This window comes from Alexandromys fortis, unplaced genomic scaffold, assembly GCF_014885135.2.
Source record: "Alexandromys fortis isolate MF-2015 unplaced genomic scaffold, M_Fortis_MF-2015_v1.1 scaffold_82, whole genome shotgun sequence".
Classification (NCBI taxonomy): domain Eukaryota; kingdom Metazoa; phylum Chordata; class Mammalia; order Rodentia; family Cricetidae; genus Alexandromys; species Alexandromys fortis.
The window spans coordinates 5,155,598-5,179,121 of record NW_026067963.1 but is presented as its reverse complement, the minus strand read 5'-3'; the positions used below and the strand labels follow the sequence as shown (position 1 = coordinate 5,179,121).

General features: G+C 45.4%; 1 protein-coding gene across 1 annotated transcript in view; it reads right to left on the bottom strand.

The window, feature by feature from the left end:
- Positions 1 to 23,524, bottom strand: part of Prkch (protein kinase C eta) — a 199,596-nt gene that overhangs the window by 137,195 nt on the left and 38,877 nt on the right. Inside the window, exon 2 of the mRNA XM_050153694.1 lies at positions 2,863 to 2,926. Coding sequence (XP_050009651.1) covers positions 2,863 to 2,926 — 64 coding nt within the window. The remainder of the gene's footprint in view (positions 1 to 2,862; positions 2,927 to 23,524) is intronic.

Below are 23,524 nucleotides of genomic sequence, written 5' to 3'. Positions count from 1 at the left end.
TGTAAAAGTGAAACTGTGGCCTGGCAGTGGTGGTGCACGCCTTTAATCCCAGCACTCGGGAGGCAGAGGCAGGCGGATCTCTGTGAGTTTAAAGCCAGCCTGGTCTATAAGAGCTAGTTCCAGGACAGGCTCCAAAGCTGCAAGAGAAACCCTGTCTCAAAGAAAGAAAGAAAAAGTGAAACTGTGACTACCTCTGTGAACCCCCCAGATAAACTCTGTAAAGAAGACACAGAATGGACAGATTATGGAAGATGATGCTGACACATTGAGCCTGACTGTAACTAAAAACTCCCAAATTCTAAAACATGTGGAAACCTAAATTAAAAGCTTGTCAGGCTGAGGCAGATGGGTGACATGTTTAAAGGCTTACCTAGACAACATAGTAAGGTCCCGCCTCAAAAAGAGAAGGCAAAAGATGGGTGAGCGTGAGCTGAGTGCAGGACACTCACAGAACACCCACGAGACCCCCACGTCTATCTGGAGTAAGAAGACAAGGAGGGAAGCACAGGGACACAGGACAGACACTTGTCATGTGTATCTTCACAGAGGCCTCTCATTGAGATAGCGTAAGAACTCTTATAAATTGTAGTAAAAAGGCATTTGGTGTTTTCATCTTAACTTGGGGCTGGGGATTGCCTCCATGGTGGGGTGCTCTAACTAGCAAGTATGTGGTCCCGGGTTTTATCCCAAGCGTAAGAGAAAAATCATAAATAATTTGCAGTGTTCAGAGGATAGGGCAAAAGACTTAAAGTAACACGTCTATAAAAGAAATAGAAATGGCCGATAAGCACATGAGAAAGTTCTCAAGATCACCAGAATGCATATTCCAGCCACAAAACACCATTTCCCATCCATCAGAGCAGGCAACGTTAAAAAGAATGATCTCACCAAGTGTTGGTAAGAGCATGGAAGGCCTAGAACACCAGTAGATAGCTAGTGAGGGTGTAATAAACAAGGACCACTTTAGAAAACCATCTGCGAGACCATGAAACTAAACACACACCACTCTAGTGCCCAGCAAGTCCACGCTTACCAATTTCCCCGAAAGCAATGAAAAGTGCTCATTCACAAAACCCAAGTTCAAGGATGCTTACAGAAGCGCTGTTCATCACCGATGCGGACAGAGAAGTCCCAATGTCTAAACAAATGGGTGTGGATTCATGTAATGAAATATTATTAACAACAGAGACAAAAATACTGATGTGCACAATGGCATGAATGAATGAATCCTTCAGAAAAGATGCTGAGCAAGAGAAACTAGATTCCCCCCAAATAACACGCTATACAATTCCACTTACATGAGCTCCTAGAATGGGTGAAAATACTCCACAGGAAGGAGTGAGAGTATGAGCAAGGAATTCAAGACCACGAAGGGGTCATCCACTGAGACAGTTTGCTTGAGCTAATGGGAGCTCACCAACTCCAACTGCACTGGGAGTGAACAAGCATGGGAACAACCAAGCCCCCTTGAAGGGGGTTGACAGCTGGGACAGACGGAGGGGCCACTGATAGTGACACTGGGATGTGGGTACTTGCATATACTGGCTTCATGGGATCCTATTCTCTTTGGATGTAAACCTTGCTCAACCTAGATGTAGTAGGGAGGGCCTGGGACTTTCCACAGGGTGGGGTGCATGGCACTCCCTTAGGGTTGGAGAGGTGGAGGGGAGGGTCTGTGGAAGGAGAGGAGGGAATGGGAATTTGGATTAGTATTTTTTAAGTAATAATAAGAAAAGAAAGAAAGAAAGAAAGAAAGAAAGAAAGAAAGGAAGGAAGGAAGGAAGGAAGGAAGGAAGGAAGGAAGGAAGAAAGAAAGAAAGAAAGAAAGAAAGAAAGAAAGAAAGGCCCCCCATGGGTCCATACATTTGAATGAATGGTCAGCAGGGAGTGGGACCATTTGAGAGGATTAGAAGGATTAGAAGGTGTGGCCTTGTTGGAGGCAGTGCATCACTGCGAATGGGCTTGAAGGTTTTAAAAGCCCATTCCAGGCCCCCAGTTTATCTGTCTGCCCCCTCCCTCTGCCTGTAGACCGGGAGGCAGCTCTCAGCTACTGCTCCAGCACCCCGGGGGCAGTCATCCTCCTCCCATGATTATGATAATTGACTATGATATGATAATTACCCTAAAACTGTAAGCAAGCCCACAATTAAAGAGTTTTCTTTTATAAGAAAAGAAAAAGAAAATACTTCACAGGAGTGAGAAAGCCTTGTAGTTATTGCCCTGAGCAGCAGGAATGATCAGTAGAAAACACAAGGGAACCTTCAGAAAGGTAGGGGGTTCTGCATCTTGGACCGCAGAGCTGACTTACTGGGTCATTTGCTGAATTATTTGAAAGATCGAATTACTCACATTGGATCTTTCATTTCGCATATATGTCTTTTGCCTCGATTTTCAAAACTGGTTTCTGGTTGTGGGAGACAGTTTGGAAGCATCAACTAAAGCACAGAAACTCTTAAGGGATAACAATGAAGTGGAGATTATGAGAAAGAGAACATGGTCCTCAAATTTCTTTTACAGGCAAGCTAAGACCTGGCACAAAAACAGAATCTGGAGTAGAATTTAATAGGCCGGACTCCAAAGAAACAAAACAATCCCACAGTTCAGCTGGGAAACGATGGATAAGAGCAAAAAGACCGGCGAGTGTGACAGCAAAACCCAAGGCTGGCAGATCTACAAACGGCATTTAACTCGGCAGTCTGAACTGGCAGACTCTGGGCAACGGAGTTCAGTCAGCCCAAGTTACACGGGTGGGTTTAAAGCATCTCTCGAGAAACGTCCCTGTTATGATTTCCATTGACACACATTCCTCTTAATTATGGACTAAACTACACACACCAGAAACCACTCAAAACTCTCTCTTACCTTCAGTGAAACTCCCTGTGAGGGTTATTACCACAAACACTTTCCCTTCAGGCTCCAGGTCCACCTAGAAAGAGAAAAAAAACAACACGTTATATTTTAATATTGAATTGCTTTCGTAGGTCTTAAATAATTCCTTACAGAGAGGCCTAAATGCATAAATCACGGGCAAAAACTGGATCCGAATCTTCCATTGCGCAGTAGAGAGACAAAGAAGTAAGTGAAATCTTGAGCAAGGGTGACGCTTGGAAACGGTCTACGCAGGGCCTCCTCTTGAGTTACCTTCTCTCCCTCGTTTGCATGGCTTGATGCACAGGAGCAAGTTGGCTCAGTCAACTCCAAAGGTCTAGTTTTGTGGAGTTAACCACTTGAAGAGTCTCCATCTGTTTCAACCAGCGTCTATGACCAGGATTAGCTCATTTTGACTGCTCAACAGCCCTTGAGGGTATCTGTCAGCTGAGACATCAGGACTGTATTCTAAAGACCCTCACACAGCCGAACACCCAGGGTGGAACCGTGCCCTGCAGGCCTGCTGCATCTCCATATACCTGAGCCGGTAGGCTCTGGCCTCTTCCTACAGGATGCCAAACTCCCTGTCCACCCATATTTCAAAACCCTGCAGCACGAGATGCCTGTAGATTAAAATATGTGCATTTACATGTGTCCTCGAATAAATCCTTCCGATTCCGCTCATGGTTCCACTTCTGCCTTTGACCTTTCACCTGTGAGAAGAAAGTCCAGCTAAGTATAGACTGGTGACCTCTGGGGGCAGAACAGCACTTTAAATAAGCTGCAAACCGCATGCTACAGCAGAGGACCTCTGCACTGGAGGACCTGTGTGGTTCTACTGCAGTTGTGGCACTGGAGTGGCCCGGTCCTCCACCACGGAGCTTCCCTGTTCTCTAAGAGTTCAGGGACCAGCTTGAGGTTATTTCTGGCTTGCCCAACTTGCATTACAGAAATTAACAGTGTTACTTATTGCTCTTATTGTATCCACAGGTAAACAAAGACCCCACAGAGTGGACTGGTCTTCGCTAAGTCACTACGGCATATTTTATTCTTATATCACACTGCAATTAGATACTTCTCACAATACAGTGTGACCGCTCTTTACTCTTCGAAAGGCTTTCCCTCTGTCCTGTGGCAGCTGGTTCTTAAATTCTCTGCATGGAATCTGCGCTCAGTGAGATTACCATACTGTAAGTCCCTTCCGTGCTCAGCTCAACCTGCTTGTATCGTGACGAACACTAACTTACAATGTCATACGAACTACCTTGACACCCCCCCCCCCCCCCCCCCCCCCCNGTGAACCTCCACTGAGTGGTTCTGAAAATAACCATCTCTGGAGAGATGACTAAACAGGATGTCAGAGTTTAATTGTCTCCACTCTCCGCCTTGACTTGTTTCAAGTCAAAAAGATATTTTTAAAAGCCACTCCCTCACCTTCAGCAAAAGAGGCCTGACAAAGAGTGCAGACACTCACTCAACCCCACAGCAAAAACTGCCGTGAGTGCTGGCGCAGCCACTGATAGCCTGCGGACAGACAGACTGCCAGGCCACCTCTGCCACCCTGCACCCACAACCAGCGTGAGAACCTTTGCCAACAATGCCCAGAGGGTCCACAAAGATGGCCACCTCGCCCCAAGGGGCTGGGAGCTCTCTGACAGAGAATTGGGTGCTCGCACACACACAACAGGTTTGCCTCCTTGTTTTCCACCTGCTTTACCGTCCTCATGAGAAGTCAGACTCAAGCCCCACCTTCAAGCCTTGTCCATCTGAAGCAGATGTGCTTGGACAGGAGACCTAAGCACAGGGTTTCAAACTGTAGGTCAAGGCTTAATCATAGGGATGGAAAAACACGTTAGTAGAATGTATATCGCAGGAACTTTTAAATAGAATCCAACAGAACAGAAAATGTAAACACAGCAAGCTTTAAGAAAAAGCATTGCTTTGTAAAAATTTGTATATCCTCGTTCCTCTGTGTGTTCTCATGTGCATATGGGCACACATATATACATGGATGTATGGAGGTCAGCAACCAATATGAGGAGTCTTTCTGCTCTCAACCTTATTTTCTGAGTCACGTTGCACACTGAGCATGGAGCTCATACCTGGCCAAGGAGCTCCAAGAATCCACCTGTCTCTGCCCTCTACAGGTACCCAGCACCTTTTCTGTGGTACAGAGAGTCTAAGCTCAGGCCCTCATATTTATGAACCAGGTTCTTTGTGCATTGAGCTATCTCCCCAAGCCCCAATTTCATGTTATTTTTGTTTACATTTTAATATGCATGTAAGTGTACCCTGAATTTTAATGTAAAGATGCATTCTTTACTGTGTTATAAAGAAATGAGGTCTTAGCGCTGGTAAGATAGATTAGCTATTGTCACTTATTCCTGGTGTCTGCTTGACAACACCATTGAAAGCTGACTGCCTACATCAACAACAGGCCTGTTGTATCCCGGTGCTTCATGGGAAACTCTTTCCCTATGAGCAGAATGTAATGAGAGTGATAATTTCCACTCACTGACTCCAGTCCTGTCCTCCACAGTTTTAGTGAAAACTGTTTCTCTAGATCATGATACATACTGCAACACCTAGTGCAGCTCCTGACCTTTGGTTCAGCTAGGACCCTACCCCAACTACAGAATGCGCTTGTGACCTAAAATTAGTTAATCAGGGCACAAGGTCCTATAACCACAATGACAGACTGGGACAGTTAGCAATGTCAAATTGACATGATTGAGAATCACTGAGGAGAAGAAGCCTATGAGCATGTCTGTGAGGAACTATCTAGACTAGGTTCACTGAGCGGGGAAGGCCCACCCTCAATGTGGGTGGTACCATTCCCTTGGCTGATGTCCTGGACCAAAGAAAGAGGAAAAAGCAAGCTGAGTACAGACGCTCATCACTTTGTGCCCCGTGGCTGCAGCTGTAAGGGAACGTGCTACCTCAAGTTCCCACGGCCATGAATGTTCCATCACGATGGACTGTGAACCAAAGTAACCCCTCCCGTCTTTAAGTTGCTTCTGTCAAGTATTAGCACACCAGCCTAGAACTGACACCGTTCCTCTACCTGGCTATCAACACAATGTCACGTTCTTTTCTTGGTCATTGCTAGTTCAAATCTGGGCATGAAATTTAAGTAGATCTAACTAGGAATTCTAGATATGCAAGAAAGAGACAACGTCTCACGTCCTGCTTAACTTCACTCTAGCACATCAACTTCAAAGTACCTGGCACCCTTGACATAACACAAAACTAGAGGATGAGGTAAAGAGTCAGGAGAAGACCTCAAGCTTTGATAATATTTCAACCTGTGGCTCCTGTTATATGATTTAGTCTCCTTGAGTTTTCAATTACTTGAGCTCATAAACCCATCTTTCACGATCCAACCACTTTAAATATCATTCACACCCAAAAGTCTTACTCACATCATAAGAAAAAGAGAATAAACCAAAAATTTAACTAATACATTCCTTCTGCATGCTCTCCTTTATAATCTGATGCTCTGCCTCCCCATCATCTAACTAGCTCTTACAGCCTCAGCTCATCCTCCTGCCACATCCAATGACTGCTCAATCTTCACCATTCAAACACAAGTGTGTTCATCACCGTTGATTTCTCTATAGCATTTGATGTTGTTGGTAGTTCCTTTCCAGACTCTCTCAGGACCAAGGCTTCTGAACATCACTCTTTCACGGCCCTCCTCACTCTTTAGCTATCTTAAGTTCCTGTAATGCACTCACTCATGCTCTCTGTCTCTCTCTCTTCTCCACAATCTCACTAGAATTTTTTATAATAATCATTCTGACTAGAGTGAGATGATATTTCACTGCGGCTTTGATTTGTATGTCCTCGGTGACATTGTGTGTTTTGGCTATTTGTATATCTTCCTTTGAAAAGACATATGTAGGTTGTGTCCACAGGAATCTGTGCTCTGAAACTTCACCTCCCTATCCTAACATATCCACTGCATCTGTCTGGGAGCAATTCCAGAAGAGGATTAGTTCAAGAGTTAGATATGTCCTCTCTTGTCTGTGACCCTGGGTAAGCCACTCAACATCTCTGAGAGACAAAAGCAAGACACCAAGACCCTACCAACAATCCGCAGACTGAATTAACTGGGGAAATGGGTGTAGGGTGGCATCTGGTTCTTTTCAAAGTTCTGGAAAACTCTACCACAGTCAGTCAGACCTTGAACCATCACCTCAGAATCCTGAGTTAAGTGATCTCTGAGAACCCTAATGGCTCTGATTCCAAACTCATCTAAGTTTCCGATTACTGCAGAATCACTAAATCTGCCATTCTTGTAACCTCTAAAACAAAATCTTGGAGCCACTCTAGCTCTGCAAACCCTGCAGATCTGTCTTTTCAACCTCCCGCAGCACTGGGGCATCCCATTCGCACAGGACTCTTTGTCTTCCAGATGTGAGCACCCTCCCCAAAACACACACAAAGTAGACAAAGAATGTCTACACCTGGCTAACCAAAGACTCCTTCCAAAGTGCCACACCCCTCATCCCCCACCTCCCTGGGACCTTCAGAATAAAGCACCATCCTCTATGGGCTTTCGAGAACACATGGGCTCTCTCACAAACCTTCCCAAACCCCTCTTTGCAAATTCTTTCCCTTGAACCTTCTAAGTCCTGCCGGTCCCCTCCAACCACTACATAGCCACACCTTCTCTCCTGCTACTTGAGACTTGCAAAACCTCTTTTTCTGCCAATCAACTAATCATCCATCCATTCACACCTTCGCGGGATGCCTCCCAGCATGGGGCCATTGCCAGCCTGGCAGGAATTCCCAGAGTAAGGTAGGAAGTGGAATTCCCACTAGGCACACCTGTGAGGAGGAAACCGCCCAGGAACAGGGCGAAGGCATAGCTGTCAGGTTCCCAGAGAGACCCCAACATCCACAGGGATACCATTAATCTTAAATTCTGATCTCAACTGCTATCTTTACAGCCATCTATACCCTTGAATAATTTTTATTGCAGGATAAAATACAGTTTTGTTTTAAACAAAACAAAAGGAACAGGGCCAGCCAAACGACTCAGAGGGCAAAGGCACTTGACCAAGCCTAACAATATAAATTTGACCCCCAGAATTCACATAGTGGAAGGAGAGCACTAACTCCAACAAGCTGACTTCTTTTCTCTCTATTCGTACCATCTCACACACACACACACACACACACACACACACACACACACACACACACGCATACATGTATGTTCCACTCCTAAACAAATGGAATAAATATAAAAAACAATAACAAAAACAGACACCTTCAGACACAGTGGGAGCGCTCCTATGGGCCAGCACTTTGTTAATGACACTCCGTCAGCATCCCACCCCTGCACTCCCAGCCAATGTCTGTCACAATGGCACCACTTTGCAGAACTCACACGAGTCACCCTCACCACTGGCTCAGCCTGCATGATGTGGTTCTCTCAGAACCCTCTAGCCCTAATGTTTCATGATTCTAAACAGGCCTGGGCACACGACTCAAGGGAAACACTCATTTAATTAACTGATAATAACTTACAACCATTTCCTTTCACAAAAGCCATTAGAATTGATCACAGGCAGGAAACTGCCATCTCCTCAATATTCATCTCAGCCTGGATTAAGCAGAGGAATCTGGCATGTTAAAATGGGAAAGGCTTTGATTTGAGCAAAAGGTGTAGGGTGTGCAGGCAGCATAAGAGACATCTACGAGAAGAAGGTTCCTATGCCTGAAATTACGGGCTAGGTGGCCCTTTCCTTATTGCTTTTTAAATTGCTGCATTAATGACAAAGGAACCTGAGACTGTAGGGAAGCATCTCATCATTCCCCGAGGGCTAAACCATCAAGCTTATGATTAGAGTACCAATTCTTACATGACAGCATCAGCGATCCATAAGGAGATGGGCTCCTGAGTTCTCTAATAAAACGGGACAGCTTCCCCTTGAAGTCATCAGTGTCCCGAGTCCCTACCAAATTCTTGACCATCCTTATCTCTCACCTTAAGTATCTGCAGGCTAAGTGCCACCATGCCCATTAAACGGATGGAAAGATGGAGTCACAATAGACTTTTAGAACTAGCCAAGGTCACACAAGCGTGGAAGACCAAGAGTCAAGATTTAAATCCTTGAAAGATTCCCCCTCACCAGCCTTCCTCCGTGCTACCACAGCATAGGGCCCACGGGTCTGTGTGCCCGTGTTCAACCCCATGCCAGCCTGCACACGAGGTCACCACATCATGGGCTCCCTGAAACCCAGCAAGATTTGTGTCATCATCACCTGAGGGTGCTTATCACCCTCTTCCCACCCCAGTTTTCTAGCCTTGCCTCCCTCCTGCCAAGACCAGTGGGGGTGGGGTCAACTTGATGGCCTTGCCCCCAGCTCCTGAAGAGAGCAGGAGCTCCAAAGGAGGAAGGCACACCCAAGCTGGGACTCCTGAGAAGTGAGGGGCAGTTCCGGTCCCATCCATTAGTGGCTGGGGAGCCCAAGTCAGTTGCACATGCCCTCCAGGAGAGTTTCGGAGGGAAAGGGGGCAGCTGAGGCAAACACTGTGAGCCCGCTCACTTTCTGTTGTCTTCACAGTGCTCTGACTCAGTTTTACAAACTTTCAGCACACGAATGGACCACTGATGAAAAAAACTACTAAAAACAATGACTGCAAAAAAAAAATCTGACAGATTTAAAATGAAAGAAAACACTACCGTTGTTTTAGTGGTGAAACCGTCGGTCATTTTTAGTCCTGCTAAAACTGGACTCTGCTCTGTCTAGGACTTGCAAAGACATCTGAAGACTAGTAACATTTCTGTTGCTAAAATATAAATGTTTCGAAGGCTCAAAACAAGCCGTACACACCCACTCCCAGCAGCTAACCACACAAGTCAGTAGAAATTTAAATTTGGGGTTCCACACAGCTCAGGCTCATTTTCACATAGACACACACATCAGTTTTTCTACGTTTCTTTCCACAATAGAAGGTCTGGAATTGCCGGGCAGTGGTGGCTCACGCCTTTAATCCCCGCGCTCAGGAGGCAGAGGCAGGCGGATCTCTGAGTTTGAGGCCAGCCTAGTCTACAAGAGTGAGTTCCAGAACAGGCACCAAAGCTACACAGAGAAATCCTGTCTTGAAAAACGGCAAAACAACAAAACAAAACAAAAATAAAAACAGAAAGTCAGGAATCAGTAAGCAATTCTGAATGATCATTCTGAAGACTAAAATGTTTTTTTTCCTCTTCCAAACAGAGGACAAAAGGCATAAATGACCCACTCTGTGTCATGGTGGTGGTGTGTGTGTCCTGTGAGGAGATGTGTGTGTGTGTGTGTGTATGCCTATAAGTGTGCACAAGTGTACAAACATTTCAATTCCAACTCTACAGTTGGAGGGATTGAAAATTCAAATTGAACAGATACATTGTAGTTCTCAAAAACTTCCTTCCACAGTTCTTCCCCCAAACTCCTGAGAGGATGTGCCTGGTTCACCTGGACAGCCAGGGCTTATTGGTGCCCCTGAGGGACCAAAAAGAGTGGGCCAAGCTCTAAAAAAGTCAAATGCTCTCTCCACTCTTGAAACCAGAAATAGTGTCAGGCTTCTGTCCTGCTCCTGATAGTCACCCCAAGAGCTCCCACCAGAGCAGAGGCTGGGGTGGGAGAGGGGAACCCCATAGTTTTATATACTCTCCATATTGCAGATTTCTTATAAAGAATACTTCTGCATGAGTCCGCCATATCTCTTTCCTGGTATTCCAGCAGGGCATTTGTTTATGCTGGTAGAGTTTTCCAAATGGGATGAAAGGGGTGAGTGCCTCTACGACCTTGATGGAGGGAGGCGTGTTCCCATGCTTGTTCTTCCTAGTCCATGGCCCCTCTTTTATTAACCTTCTTTATAGCTTCAGGACTGAACCTCTTTTTTTCTTTTAAGGGACTTGCCACAGGAAAAATGAAATATTAGATTAGGATATCTCAGTCAAAATGAAATAACTATTCCTTTGTGCCCTCAGCTTTTTCAGTATCATAGTGAAGGATGCTATTGACCCTGATCTGCATCAGAATGGGGGCTGGAGAAAAGAGAATACCCAGGGGAGAACAGCATCCGGACATGCTATGAGATGATGGCTTGCGACAAGTGACCATTCATAGTACCATGGACTGAGCCAGCTCCATGGGAGTGAACAGAGTTAGAAGAAAGAATTTAATTGCCTCTGTTGACTGAGCATCTGCTGGGCTGTCCTTAACCACTCTGGAAGCTCAGGTGAGGTGGGAGGGGATGAGATGACATCCTGACATCCTGGTACAGTCCCAACTGAACAAGGTACAGATACATGACCACGACTACTCAGACCAAGAGAAGCAAGAACACTGAACCACCAGAATGTTCTTCCTAGGAAGTAGCACCTACACTGAGCCCCAAAGGCAAGTTATGAGTGGAGGGTGAGATCACTCTGAATCAGGAGCCTGACATGAGAAGGCAGAGCCAGCATGAGGGCACACACTAGAGTGGGCTTGGAGGAGTGCTCAAGAAGACGAAAGAAAAGGTAGGAATACCTGCACCCTGGCGACTTCAACCCTCTGATGAAGACCAAAGGAGAACCAGGGGGTTCAGCACCAGGTAAAATGATGGAGAATGTCAGGCAGAGAGGCGGGGCTATCTACTCAACTAGTGACCGTAGTTATGGTCTAGAAATATGGGTGATTCCAGAATAGTGCAATCAATGAAAACTCTGCAAAGAGAATAAACAAAGCAAAAGGCCAAAGGGATGTCATCTTAGGTTGAATGACCCAGAAGAAAACTCAGTAAACGGTGCCCTGGGGCCAGTTTCAACATGCTGCCAATTTTTGTAAGCTGTATTGAAACACGGTCACACCTTTCTTAGTCTCAGATTATCTATGACTGCCTTTGCTCTAAAAGCAACCATGATTATAGCCATGACCATATGACAACAATTCTCCAGTGACAGACTGCTGATATGACAGCCAAGAAGGAGGCTGAAGAGCTCCTATCACTCAGTGATACCTTAGGGATGGGGATGTCTCAGCGCACGGCATTATGGGTCTGTGGTGATGCTGGGGTAAACAAACCCACTTTACTGCCAGTGATATATGAGTACATCCTGTGCAATTATGTGCTACACGTAACACTTGACAACAGACAACTAGGCTATTGGATTGAGCATTTCTATAGCACGCTTGTCATTATTTGGAAATACACTCCTACTTACCAAAAACAGCCTTGCCATAAAATAGCATGCCATGTTGCAGCTGCTTGTGCCTCCTGTCTGGTTCTCTGGTTTCCTGATAGCATCAGGAATAAACCTCACCACCCAGGTTTGTGTAACTCCCTTTTATGACATTCTTTGACAAAAATACATAACAACATATTTCTCAGGATGTATCCTATCATTAGGCAGCACATGACTGTAGTTACAACAAAGATTTTATTGCCCACAAAGCCCAAAATATTTACCATCTGCTTTGTACATACACACTCACACACACATACACACACACATACACACATATACACACTTACACACACACTCATATTCACACACACACACACACACACACACACACACACACACACAAACCCAACTTGCCAAACTCTGTTTCCATTAATCACCCAGGGAACTCTGGGGAAAGAGCATGTTTCAGAAGGAAGGAAATGAGTTTAAGTTTGGACACAAAGGTCCTGAAATAGAAACAACTGGTAAGAAGTTAGAAATAAAGGCAAAACATGGTGTGCAGATAAGCTGAGGTGATTATTTGGGGCTCTTTCTCAAAAGGGAATCACTAACATCCATAAAACCCTTCAGGAGGGGTGACAGGCAAGGGGGGAACAAATCCACGGAGAAGGGAGAAAAGAGGACCAGAGGAGATGCCACTCTGTGGGATGGGACCTCGGGGAAAGTTCAGTAAAGGAAGCTGCCAAATGCCACTGAGAAGCGTGAAGATGGCTTTAAAGGGACAATTAGACATGGGAGACAGAGGAAAGGGTGGACTCTATTCTTAACACCTACCTCATCTCCAGCAGGCCTAGGGAGGGGAGAGGGTCCTTCATGCAGCAAGGAATATTAAGCCCCGTGCAGCTTAACAGTGTCAGTAAATACCAGGCTAAGAGTTGAAAAGTTCAGCACTTGGGAGGCAGAGGCAGGCGGATCTCTGTGAGTTCGAGGCCAACCTGGTCTACAAGAGCTAGTTCCAGGACAGGTTCCAAAGCTATAGAGAAACCCTGTCTCAAAAAAAACAAAAAAGGAAAAAAAAAAGACTTGAGAAGAATTTCAAAATATTAGACTATCGACACCCTAAGCGACAGTCTGGAGGACAAGCCTGGGGACAGACTAGATTGAGAGACCAGAGGGCTGAGAGGAAAACCAGGAGGACCTGATGGCAAAGAGTTGGGGAGAATGGAAAGGGCTCTCGTATCTGAAAGACTGTAAGGTTTATCCTGGAAGCTTCTAGAAGGGCAGCTAGTTTGGAATGACTCTGGCTTTCAAACGTACTGATTGTATAGGGCAATCATTACACAGAAATGCGTGGCAATGAGAGAAATGAGACTTGAAACTTAAAACTAAGCCAGGCAGAAAGGAGAGAGTTGTAAGAGCCACCCATAGAAAGACAGCTGAACTGCAGAACATTTGGCTCCAAGGACAGATTATACAGTTTAACGAACAGTGACCGAGACCACAATCAAGCTGAGGGAATGGGAGAGAGCAGGCCCCATGAGTCAGAAAGAATGGTGTCCAAAAAGGTTCTGTGTCTCCTGTGAGTCCCCAAGATGCTTCACATGGATGACTCTAAGGGGGAGCAAAAATACGTCAATGTAAAGCATCTGATGACCTATTTGATCTCCAGCATCTACGTAAGGAGCCAGAGAAAACTTGGGGAACAAACTCCAGCAACAACTCTCGCAGTGATGAGGCACAGGTCACTAAGAAAGCTTCCTGGGTCAACACTAGCAAAGTGTAAAGCTGAATGTCAATACTGATTCGAGTAACTGAATAAGAGCTTGGGAGAAGGCTCACTGGCTAAAGCGCTCACCTTACAAGCATGAGGATTAGAGCTCAGCCCCCTGGCACGCGCAAAAATGCCAGGTGGGCATGAAGCATATCTGTAATCCCAGCATTCAAGAGCCAGAGAGGGGATTCCCTGGAACAAGTTAGCTAGGGAGTCTACTTGAATTGGTGAGCCCTGGATTTAATTGAGAGATCTGCCTCAATATACAAGGTGGGGGGTGATGGAGGAAGACTTGTTACATCAATTTCCGGCCTTTACGTGCATGTGTATACATATGCACACATATACTTGCACTCACACATATATATATATATATATATATATATATATATATATACATATGTTGAATGAATAAATGAGGAAAAGAGATTAGAATTCTAAGTAACTTATTTATAAACATATTATCCTGCCAAGGAAATGAAGCATAATTTCCACAGCTTGAGTGGGCTGAGCATAGTGACTTCCTTTCAAAGGCTACAATATAGATGGGGGGAGAGATAATCATAGGAAATGCCCAAGAAGCATCATTGCAGCCCAGAGAGCAAGACGCACATCAGTGGCGACAGGGGGGTGAATGCATGTATGTACATTCTCTCTATATGGGCATGTATGTGCAGAGCAGTCCACTAACACACTGTGATGTCAACAGACCTGTCACTCAGGCCCTCTTGTCTTCCTTCCCAAACCCTAGAAACAACAAAAGAAACAACAGACAAACCAAATAAGGACACTGTACAAAATGCCTGGTTAGTATTTTATAATCTGGGAAGCACACCGAAGCCGAGGAAAGTCTGAGAAACTGTAGAATCCTCGGGGGATTCTGACACAGAAAGGGGTCATTAAAGTAAAATGTAAGGAAAGCAGAGAAACTATGGGATTTAATTAGTGCAAGAACCATTATTGGTTCATAAACTGTGAAACGCACCACAGGAAGACACTCGTCATAGAGGAAACTGTGAGCGTATGAAAATCTGGGTCATCTTCCCAACTGTTCTGTAACTCCAAATCTATTCTAAAATGTGCATTCAGCTAAGAAATATGACTTTTAACTAAAATCTGCCTCCACGGAATTCTAAACCCAAGTAAAGCTCAGAGAAAATTAACTCTCAGTTAGTTATCAATTACTACAGACCTCCAACCTGATTCCATCACCAGATGGACGAAAAGAAAGCTGGAGGCAGCAATGCAAAAGAAAACCGGACCGCTCCAGCTGTGCATGTCATGTCGCCATGTCAACGTTCAGGTGTTCCCTGCCCAGCTCCCCCACAGCTGACCAGACATCAGCGTCCCAGGCTGAGCAAAGGCCACACAACTTGCTAGTTACTACACACTCCTGGGAAGGGAGGGCCCAGGGGAGGAGCACCCAACACATTTTCCAAAATAACTTCTTTCTCAGAATTGTTCTCAGACAAGTACCCTCCCTAAGCTGAAAGCAGAAGAAAGAGCAAGGAACACAGAGGAGGAAGGGAAGAAATGAACTGGGGTGGGTTTGGGTGGGGTCAGGGACAGAGAGACTCAGAAGCACAGCTACGAACTGCCAATGAGTATGTAACATCCTGAGTAACGTTTTGCGGCTAAGGCTGAGTAACAGGGATGACACCATACACATTACACTGTCTGATTTCTGCAAAGGCGGCGGAAAAAAAATCTGAACAAGAATGCAGTAGCCAAAAATGATAATGGTGGAAGTTTCCTGCACAGCCCCAGCCTTTATCCTTTATCCCTTTATCCCTTTAGGGAGTAAGGACTTGCAAAACTTGGCCTACCCAGCTCCCCTGGACCAGAATCACCTGATGGACAAATTAAGGATGTTGACCCCACATCAGGCTTTATAATCCAGCATCCCAGTTAACAAATTCTGGCAAACAAAGTTTGGCAACCACTGCGGACGGTTTGTTCTTTCGCTGTTACTGCCACTCCCTCCCCGCCTTTGCCATCAACAGTCAAAGATGGTGTCTGGTGTCCTTTTGCATATTTGGGCTGTCAGTTTAGGAAGACATGCAGGTCAAATATCTCTGAGCAGAAACGCTGGGGGATCAAAGGAACTTGAAATGCAAGCAGTTTTTCAGATGCTGGAATATTTGCATCTACTTAATGAGAAGTCTTGAGACCAGTACCCAAGTCTAAATATAAACTTCATTTATGTTCCAGACATACCTTGAAACATATAGCCTGGAGATGATTGTGTGTGAAACTTTGAGCACACCTGTATTTCAACTACAGCTACAACCCATTGCATGAAGTCAGGTGGGGAATTCTCAACTTGTGGAATCACGGTAGCATTCAAAACACTTCAAATTTTAGAGACTTTACCATATATGTGTGTGTGCATATATATGTTTACCACATATATTTATATATTTACCATATATGCATATGTATATACACACATATATATTGCATTGCCAAGAAATATGAATTTTCCTACACGTAGATCATATGATCTTTGTGATTTTTTTAAAAGGAAGTTCTATGTCCTTAAGAGTGTTACCTCTTCTGCCCAGTTTTTTCTTTTCCATTCTTCTGCTAACTACTCGACAATAATAATCCAACACTTCTGAGGAGACTGCTGCCCATAGTTAATGCATTGAAGAGCCTAAAAATATTGAGGAGCTTAGTGTTAATGTAAAAGCCAAATGCCCTGGAAAAGAACGCTGGCTGAAATAATATTTATTATCATATACTGTAGTCTACAAAACGAACTAAACATACAGGAGTATAAGTAATAAAATTACAATAAACTTGTGAAAATCGAAACAAGGAAATGAAACAGGAGAGCCAATGAAAACATAAACAGTGTAAGCTGTCTTACAGTTGAGCCGCAGATGTGATTTCTGAATTCTAAATCAAAGGGAACCATAAGTCAGCAAGATAATTCGTGTTAATCATGCTGATGCCACGCTAATTTCTCAGGAGCAATATTCCCAAGGTGGTCCTAAGGTAGTGGTTCTCGAAGCGGGATCTCAAGGCCAGCAGGATGGGCACCCACCCCCTGTCAACCTGCTACAAACGCACAGACTCAGAGCTCAGGGTGAGACCCAGCCACCTGTGTAACAAACGCTGCAAGTGATTGTCATGCCAGCTGCACCCCGAAGACCCCTGCCTTGCTTTATCTTTTCACGGCGGAGGTTGCTTACACATCTGTCCAGAAACATCCCAACACCCCGCCCCAGGGATTTTCCCACAGCAGCCCCTAGTGCATGCTTCAGCATAGAAGGGCAAAGCTGATCTACAGAGCTAGGAAACACGGGGCCCGGTAGACAGCTGGGTTGTGTAAAGGAAGTCCAGGCTGTGTGATCCACGTCTCCCAGGGTCTGGCACAAGCCAACCTGCTTCAGAACATTTTCAGGCTAATGGATAAAAATGTGCACGGATGGACATCCACTCCACAATAACCAGTGATTGTCCCCTGTTTGGGTACCTATAAGCAAATACAGAACGTCATTTTGAAAGGCTCTAAAGTGTTTCCACGAATTTGATTCTAATTAGAGGAAAATGACATTATAATCAAACATCTTCCTGTCCTACGTTTAAAGAAAATAGTTGCCGGGCGGTGGTGGCGCATGCCTTAAATCCCAGCACTTGGGAGGCAGAGGCAGGCGGATCTCTGTGAGTTCGAGACCAGCCTGGTCTACAAGAGCTAGTTTTAGGACAGGCTCCAAAACCACAGAGAAACCCTGTCTCGAAAAACCAAAAAAAAAAAAAAAAAAAAAAAAAAAAAAAAAAAAAAAAAGAAAAGAAAATAGTAAAATTTGCACAAAAGCCTCCCGCAGTGGCTCTGCAGTTTTAGCTCTGCCATCCAGAAAGAATATATTTAATACCAGCCCCGTTTTACAGATGAGGAGCCCCCACAGAAGGATACAGTTGCCAGTGGGCTCATCACCCGTTAAGTCCTCTGACCCCTGACCTTACAAACATCAGCATCTGCGGAAGAGCAGCAGAGCACAGGCATCTCTGGTCTCTGCCACTTTCCTTACAATTTCGGGGGGAGGTCTGCCTGTCCTCGGCATGACACAGGACTTCACAGATATCAGAGAGCAGGCCTTCGCCTGGTGAGAAACACACACGGCTCAAAAGCCAGACATCTCGGAAGCGTGTTTCACACTTCCTAGAGGAAGTGCTGGTAATGGGGAAGAAGAGGCTTGGGGTGGGGCTGCCAGGGTCCAGAATCTGCAGCAGAAATTGCATTAGAGATTGCTACCATGGCTAGCGGCCCCAGGCAACCTAGGAAGACTCACCCCAACCCATGGAATACTTCTCATCTGACTTTTCTCCCTGGGAAATCCTGATCCGACGCACCATTTCATTAGGCTCACACACACACCTGGAAGCTCTTCCAAACCTCCCAGGTCAAGAGCCTGTGGTCTAGGTGGGGACGCAATATTTATCATCATTATCAGAAAGTTACAGTCAGGGCCTAAATCATCTCTGGGACGGTCACATTCTTTCTAACTGATTCCAGGTCACAAGCCTTCAACTAGGCTGGAGTTGAGGAGTTAGCATCAACACATCAACTATTTATCCAGCAAACATGTATCAGACACCACTATGCACCAGCTACCATGCCGGGTGCTGGAATAGGGAAATCCGGGGAGGAGAGCAGAACCAAGTGGCAGCATAGCTGGGGTGTGCCTCTTGCACCGTGACCTCACCCATGTGACCTCACCCAGGGTGAACCTCTGTGGCTGCTACAACATAGCTAACATCTGATGCATGGGGTCTCTTCCTCTACCTGCTGGGGCAGCAGCATCTTCTATTGGTTTCTTGGGCACCGTGTCTCTTGATGATGTTGGTGTCTGAATAGTGTAGACTAGGGTAGAAGTGGCCCCAGGTCCCTCTGAGCATTAGCTACAGACTCCACTCTCCTCTACAGACATAATTCACACTGTCTTCATCTTCTTGTCTCTCTCCTCTTTTCTTATTGCCATACTTTCTGCCGGCTCTTAAGTTCCAGATCGCTGCTGTGCTGATGTGGGGGAAAGTTCTCGCTGTTCCAGAAGGGATGGGACATGCTGGAAAGTGGATACAATCAACAAAGTTCTCTACAGTCAAGAACATTGTTTCCCAAACCTCAGATGTAGCGCCCTTGCTAAAGGGTGCTGTATTAAGGCAGAGAAGATGCCAGGAACAAGAGTTCTGACAGGTAATCCCAGAAGGTTCAAGGCTGGGGAGAGCTGTGGTCCTCCTCTCGTCCAACTTTCAACAGCATTAGAGAGTTGTGGGAGCCTCGAGTGCCTCAGAGCCTTTGGCAACTGAGGCAGTACAAACACACACACACATGCATGCACACACACATGCACGCACACCATGAAACATGGATTATTGAAGGATATTGCTCACATAAGGATTTGTACTAATTATCAAGTCTGGATACAAGCTTCCTTGCCTAATAAATACCATTCATATTCTCAAAGCAATTAATGCTAAGGTTGCAATGACTGGCTCCTATTTCCTCACACCCAGGAATCTGTGAACTCTGAGCTACTGCCTCCAAAGTACCTGATGCCAAGCTGGGCTTCCCTCAAAGTGATGATCAGCCAACCTACAATTTATTCCCACTGGCTTTCCTGAGGGAGGGCCGGGTCAACAGGCAAAGTCAAAGAATACTTTTTTCAAAAGTCTGAATTTTCTTTCTGTGCTGTTTTCTCACTCACTGTGACCTTTTCTCAACGAAATAAAGAACTACAAAAGGATACAAAGCAATGGGAATGACCTTCCTCGCCTACCAGTTTGCATAAAGTTCCTTCAGTTTTAGAAGTCTCCTCTCATTAGGAAAGGGTTGTAATAAACAGACATAATGTTCATTTTAATCTTACTGGTAAATCTGAACAACAGAAATAAAATCCTATTAACTGAAAACATCACACACCTCCTAAGTGTGCAAATGCTACGCCTACATACATCGGGAAGGCCAGACCTCATTTGCAAAAGAGCTTTGCAATCAGTTTCATCAGCTAACACAGACTGCCTTCTACAGGTTGGGAAATTGAGGCAAAAAGGCAAGATGGGAGGTGCAGAACGAATAAGGATGGGGCAACGCCCAAGCTTTAGTCTCTCTCTCTATAACCCTTCTCTTTACTGTTTTATCTTAACGCCATTATCACCTTCCTACACTGCCAACCACCCTAAAGGACCCCTGCCTGCTGACCCTTTACATGTGTCTTTTTGGTCCTGCTATGCCTGCTTGCTTAAATCCTGTATGATAGCCTATGTATTCTTGTGTTTGGACCCTGCTTATTCAACTCAGTTTGAAGCTCTCCAAGAGCTAGAAACAAGACTACTCACCAGTACACATCACAGGAAACCACAAAATACATGCCAATATGACCCTTTTCGTTTTCATATCAGAAAACATGGGCGCCTTCAGCTTAAAAATAAATAGAGAAACGCATGGAATGGCAAATGAAACTTTAAAGGGAAATGCAGGGAAATGTGCAAAATTCAGCCTCTCTCCACTGCCTACCCCAGCACTGGAAAGTGCTAAAATAGACTTCACAAGGTCAGCTGCTTCTGTTACTAATCCATTGTCTAGGGAAGCAGGTGAAGGGCGCATCCCTTCCCATCGCTTTTACAGAACCTAATGAACTAAAAGGGAGCTTTAAATACATTGCCCAGCCAGGCGGTGGTGGCACACGCCTTTAATCCCAGCACTGGGAAGGCAGCGGCAGGTGGATCACCAAGTTCGAGTCCAGCCTGGTCTACACAGAGAGACCCTGCTTTAAAAAATAAATTAATAATAATAATAATAAATACATTTCCCAGAGTCAATTTACCAAACTAAATTGCAAACAGAATGGAATGACTGAAAAGCAAAATGTGGGCATATGAAATATTACCATAAATTATACCCATTGCCAAAACTTTTCCTCCTATAAGAGTCAGGAACTCTGACTTCATTCTGTACCTTACACAAATGGACAGGAGTCTTCCAAGATGCTGTGCTCTACCTGCCTCTGTATCCCAAAGGGCAGCTCAAAGCATTGAGGACCTATGGAAACATACTAACCTAAGCCAGCCTTGGAATTCAGCATCAGTGAAATTGCCCTGGTGCTGATCTCCATTCCTGACCTTTACTGCCAGACGGTGTTTGCCGCCTACTCTCAGGGCCACACTCTGGAAGGTCTCTGTCCAAAAACCTACATCCCTTAACAGCCTCCTGCCCTTCTCCTGCTACACCTGATTCTGGTTGAGTTGAGTAGCTACTTTCTGTTAGCCCTTTAGGCCCTTTTTGGCCCTGTGTCCTTCTTTATGTGTCCTCTGTCCCACGCACCCACTCCTCCCTGCCCTCTCTCTTTCATCTTGCCTTTCAGCCTTATCTAACTGGTAAAACTCTACCCAGGGCCAATCTTATCATCTGTTGCCTTTGCTCAGATACAAGCTAGAGTCACATACCTGGAGCCACTGTGTGTGAGTATGCATGTCTGTGTTTGAATGTGCACGTGTGTATAAGTGTGTCCATATGTGTATGAGTGTGCACATGTTTATGTGTGCATATAGTATGGACAGGTATCCACACAGGTGTGTGCTTGCTTGTTTTACCTGTGGAGGCCAGAGGTCAAGCTCAGGTGTCTTCCTTACTTGCTCCTCACCTCATGTTTTCTATTTGAGACAGGGCATTTACTTTTACCTGGAGCTCGTTAGTTTGACCAGACGTTAGCCGTCAAGCCCCAAGTTTCACCTGTTTCTACCTGGCTGGCACTGGGATTTCAAGCATGCACCACCACATCTGAATTTGTTTTGTTTTGTATGGTTTTTCATGTGGGTTCTTAGGATCCAAATCAAGTCCTCAATGTCTGCATTCTGTGGGCTGTCATCTCTCTGGCCCCAAACCTAGAGTTTCAACTCTCCGTTGGGTCCTTGGCATCTCTTCTGATTTCTTTTTGGTTCCCTCTTATTTCTTCCAAAACTTCTCCAAGCATTGTCTTCATGATCTCTACCCCGCTATACCTTGCTATGAAACACTAAAGCTAACTTGGAGTTGACTATCTCAACTCCAGACCTTTGAAAACCATTGATTCCCAGCTCCTGTGATACCAAGCCTTCACGCCTATTCTTCTGAGCTTTCCTGAGAGATTTTTTTCTCCCACCCACCCCTCCACTCTTGCCTCATCACGTCCCTGCAACTCCATTCTTTGTCTCTTCCTTAACTCTTAGCATTCTCCAGCATTAGCTCACACAGGTGGTTCTAATGATCTCCGTATGTAGATGACTCCCAGATTCCTGTCTCCATCACCCGTCTCCTCAGAGATTCAGGCTCATTCAACTGTGCAATGGGCACTTAAAAGAATCAGTCATCACCATGGCCTCCCCACCCATCTCTCTCCTACATAGACTCTACATCCATATTCACACTAGGGCCTGAGGAGTCACTCTGGTGTCCCTCTCATCCCTGCCTGTGGCCATGTTACACATGCTGGGCACCTCTCAAGCCCATCTCCTCTCTCGCCTTCTCCTACACTGCTTTCCTGCATGTATGCGCCTCTCACATCTGGTCTATTACGCCAATAGCTTCCTGCCATCAAGCCTCAGATCTATGACCCACTGAGCTACCATGGCAACCCATCCCAAAGGGAAATCCCTGGTTAAAATTCTACGGTGGTCCTCTGATGCCTATAGTGCATGCTCCGAGACTTCATAGCACACACCTTCATCTTCACAGCCATACCCCCATCTACATCACGCCCCGGTACAGTTCCCAACCCCCACCCATGCTTTGCATCCCATCACCATTAAGACGCTCGCTCTGGCAAGCACCGAAAGTGGCGCATTAGCACCATCTGGGCTGTTCTCGCAGCCGACAATGCCTTCTCTCTTTTTCAAAAAAGTATTCTGAGATTATATTTTCCCCTCTCTTTTCTTCGTCCATGGCATCCTATGCTCACTGCCACTTGCTCTCTTTCAAATTCACGGCCTCTTTTTCTTTAATTGTTGTTTCATTCATTCACGCACACATTCCTAAATACATAAACACAACCTGCTCGGTCCACATAATGTGACTTACATGTATATATTTTCAGGGCTGACCACTTGTACTAGGTAATTTGTGAGCTCTTCCCTGGGGAAGACTATTTCTCCCAGGTTTTCTGCGGCTCTTCGTCTATGGGTGAGAGCTTTCTCCCTTCCACATCAGCATCCCCATTGGTTTCATCTTTGCTCAGGTCACATTTGGGCAGCCATGTCGGTGAAACTTAACGGGTGTAGCTTCCCTAACATTTCTAGGAGATGCCATCTCACAGAAAACTTCCTATTCTTCTGGCTCTTACATTTTTCCTGCCCCCCCCCCCCGTCTGCAATGATCCCTGAGCCTTAGGCACAGCTGTGCATTGTGTCATCGGGTGGGACTTTGGGTCCACAATTCTGCATCTTGACTGGCCGTGCTTTTCTATAGTGGTCTCGGTCTGTTGCAGAGGAAAGTTCCTTGAGTAGGGTGAGGACTACCCTTATCTGTGGGCATAAGGCCAAATATGGAGAACGTAGTTAGGAGTTGTGTTGGCTAGTAAGGTGACAGTTGCAGGCTCTCCTCCAAGATCCATAACTCATATATAGGGGGTTGACTAGGCGCTCAGCACCGAGCATGATTTCCTTCTTGCTGAGTGTACCTTAAGTTCAACTAGAGAGCCATTGGTTACCTATGGCCCCCGTTCAGGGTTAG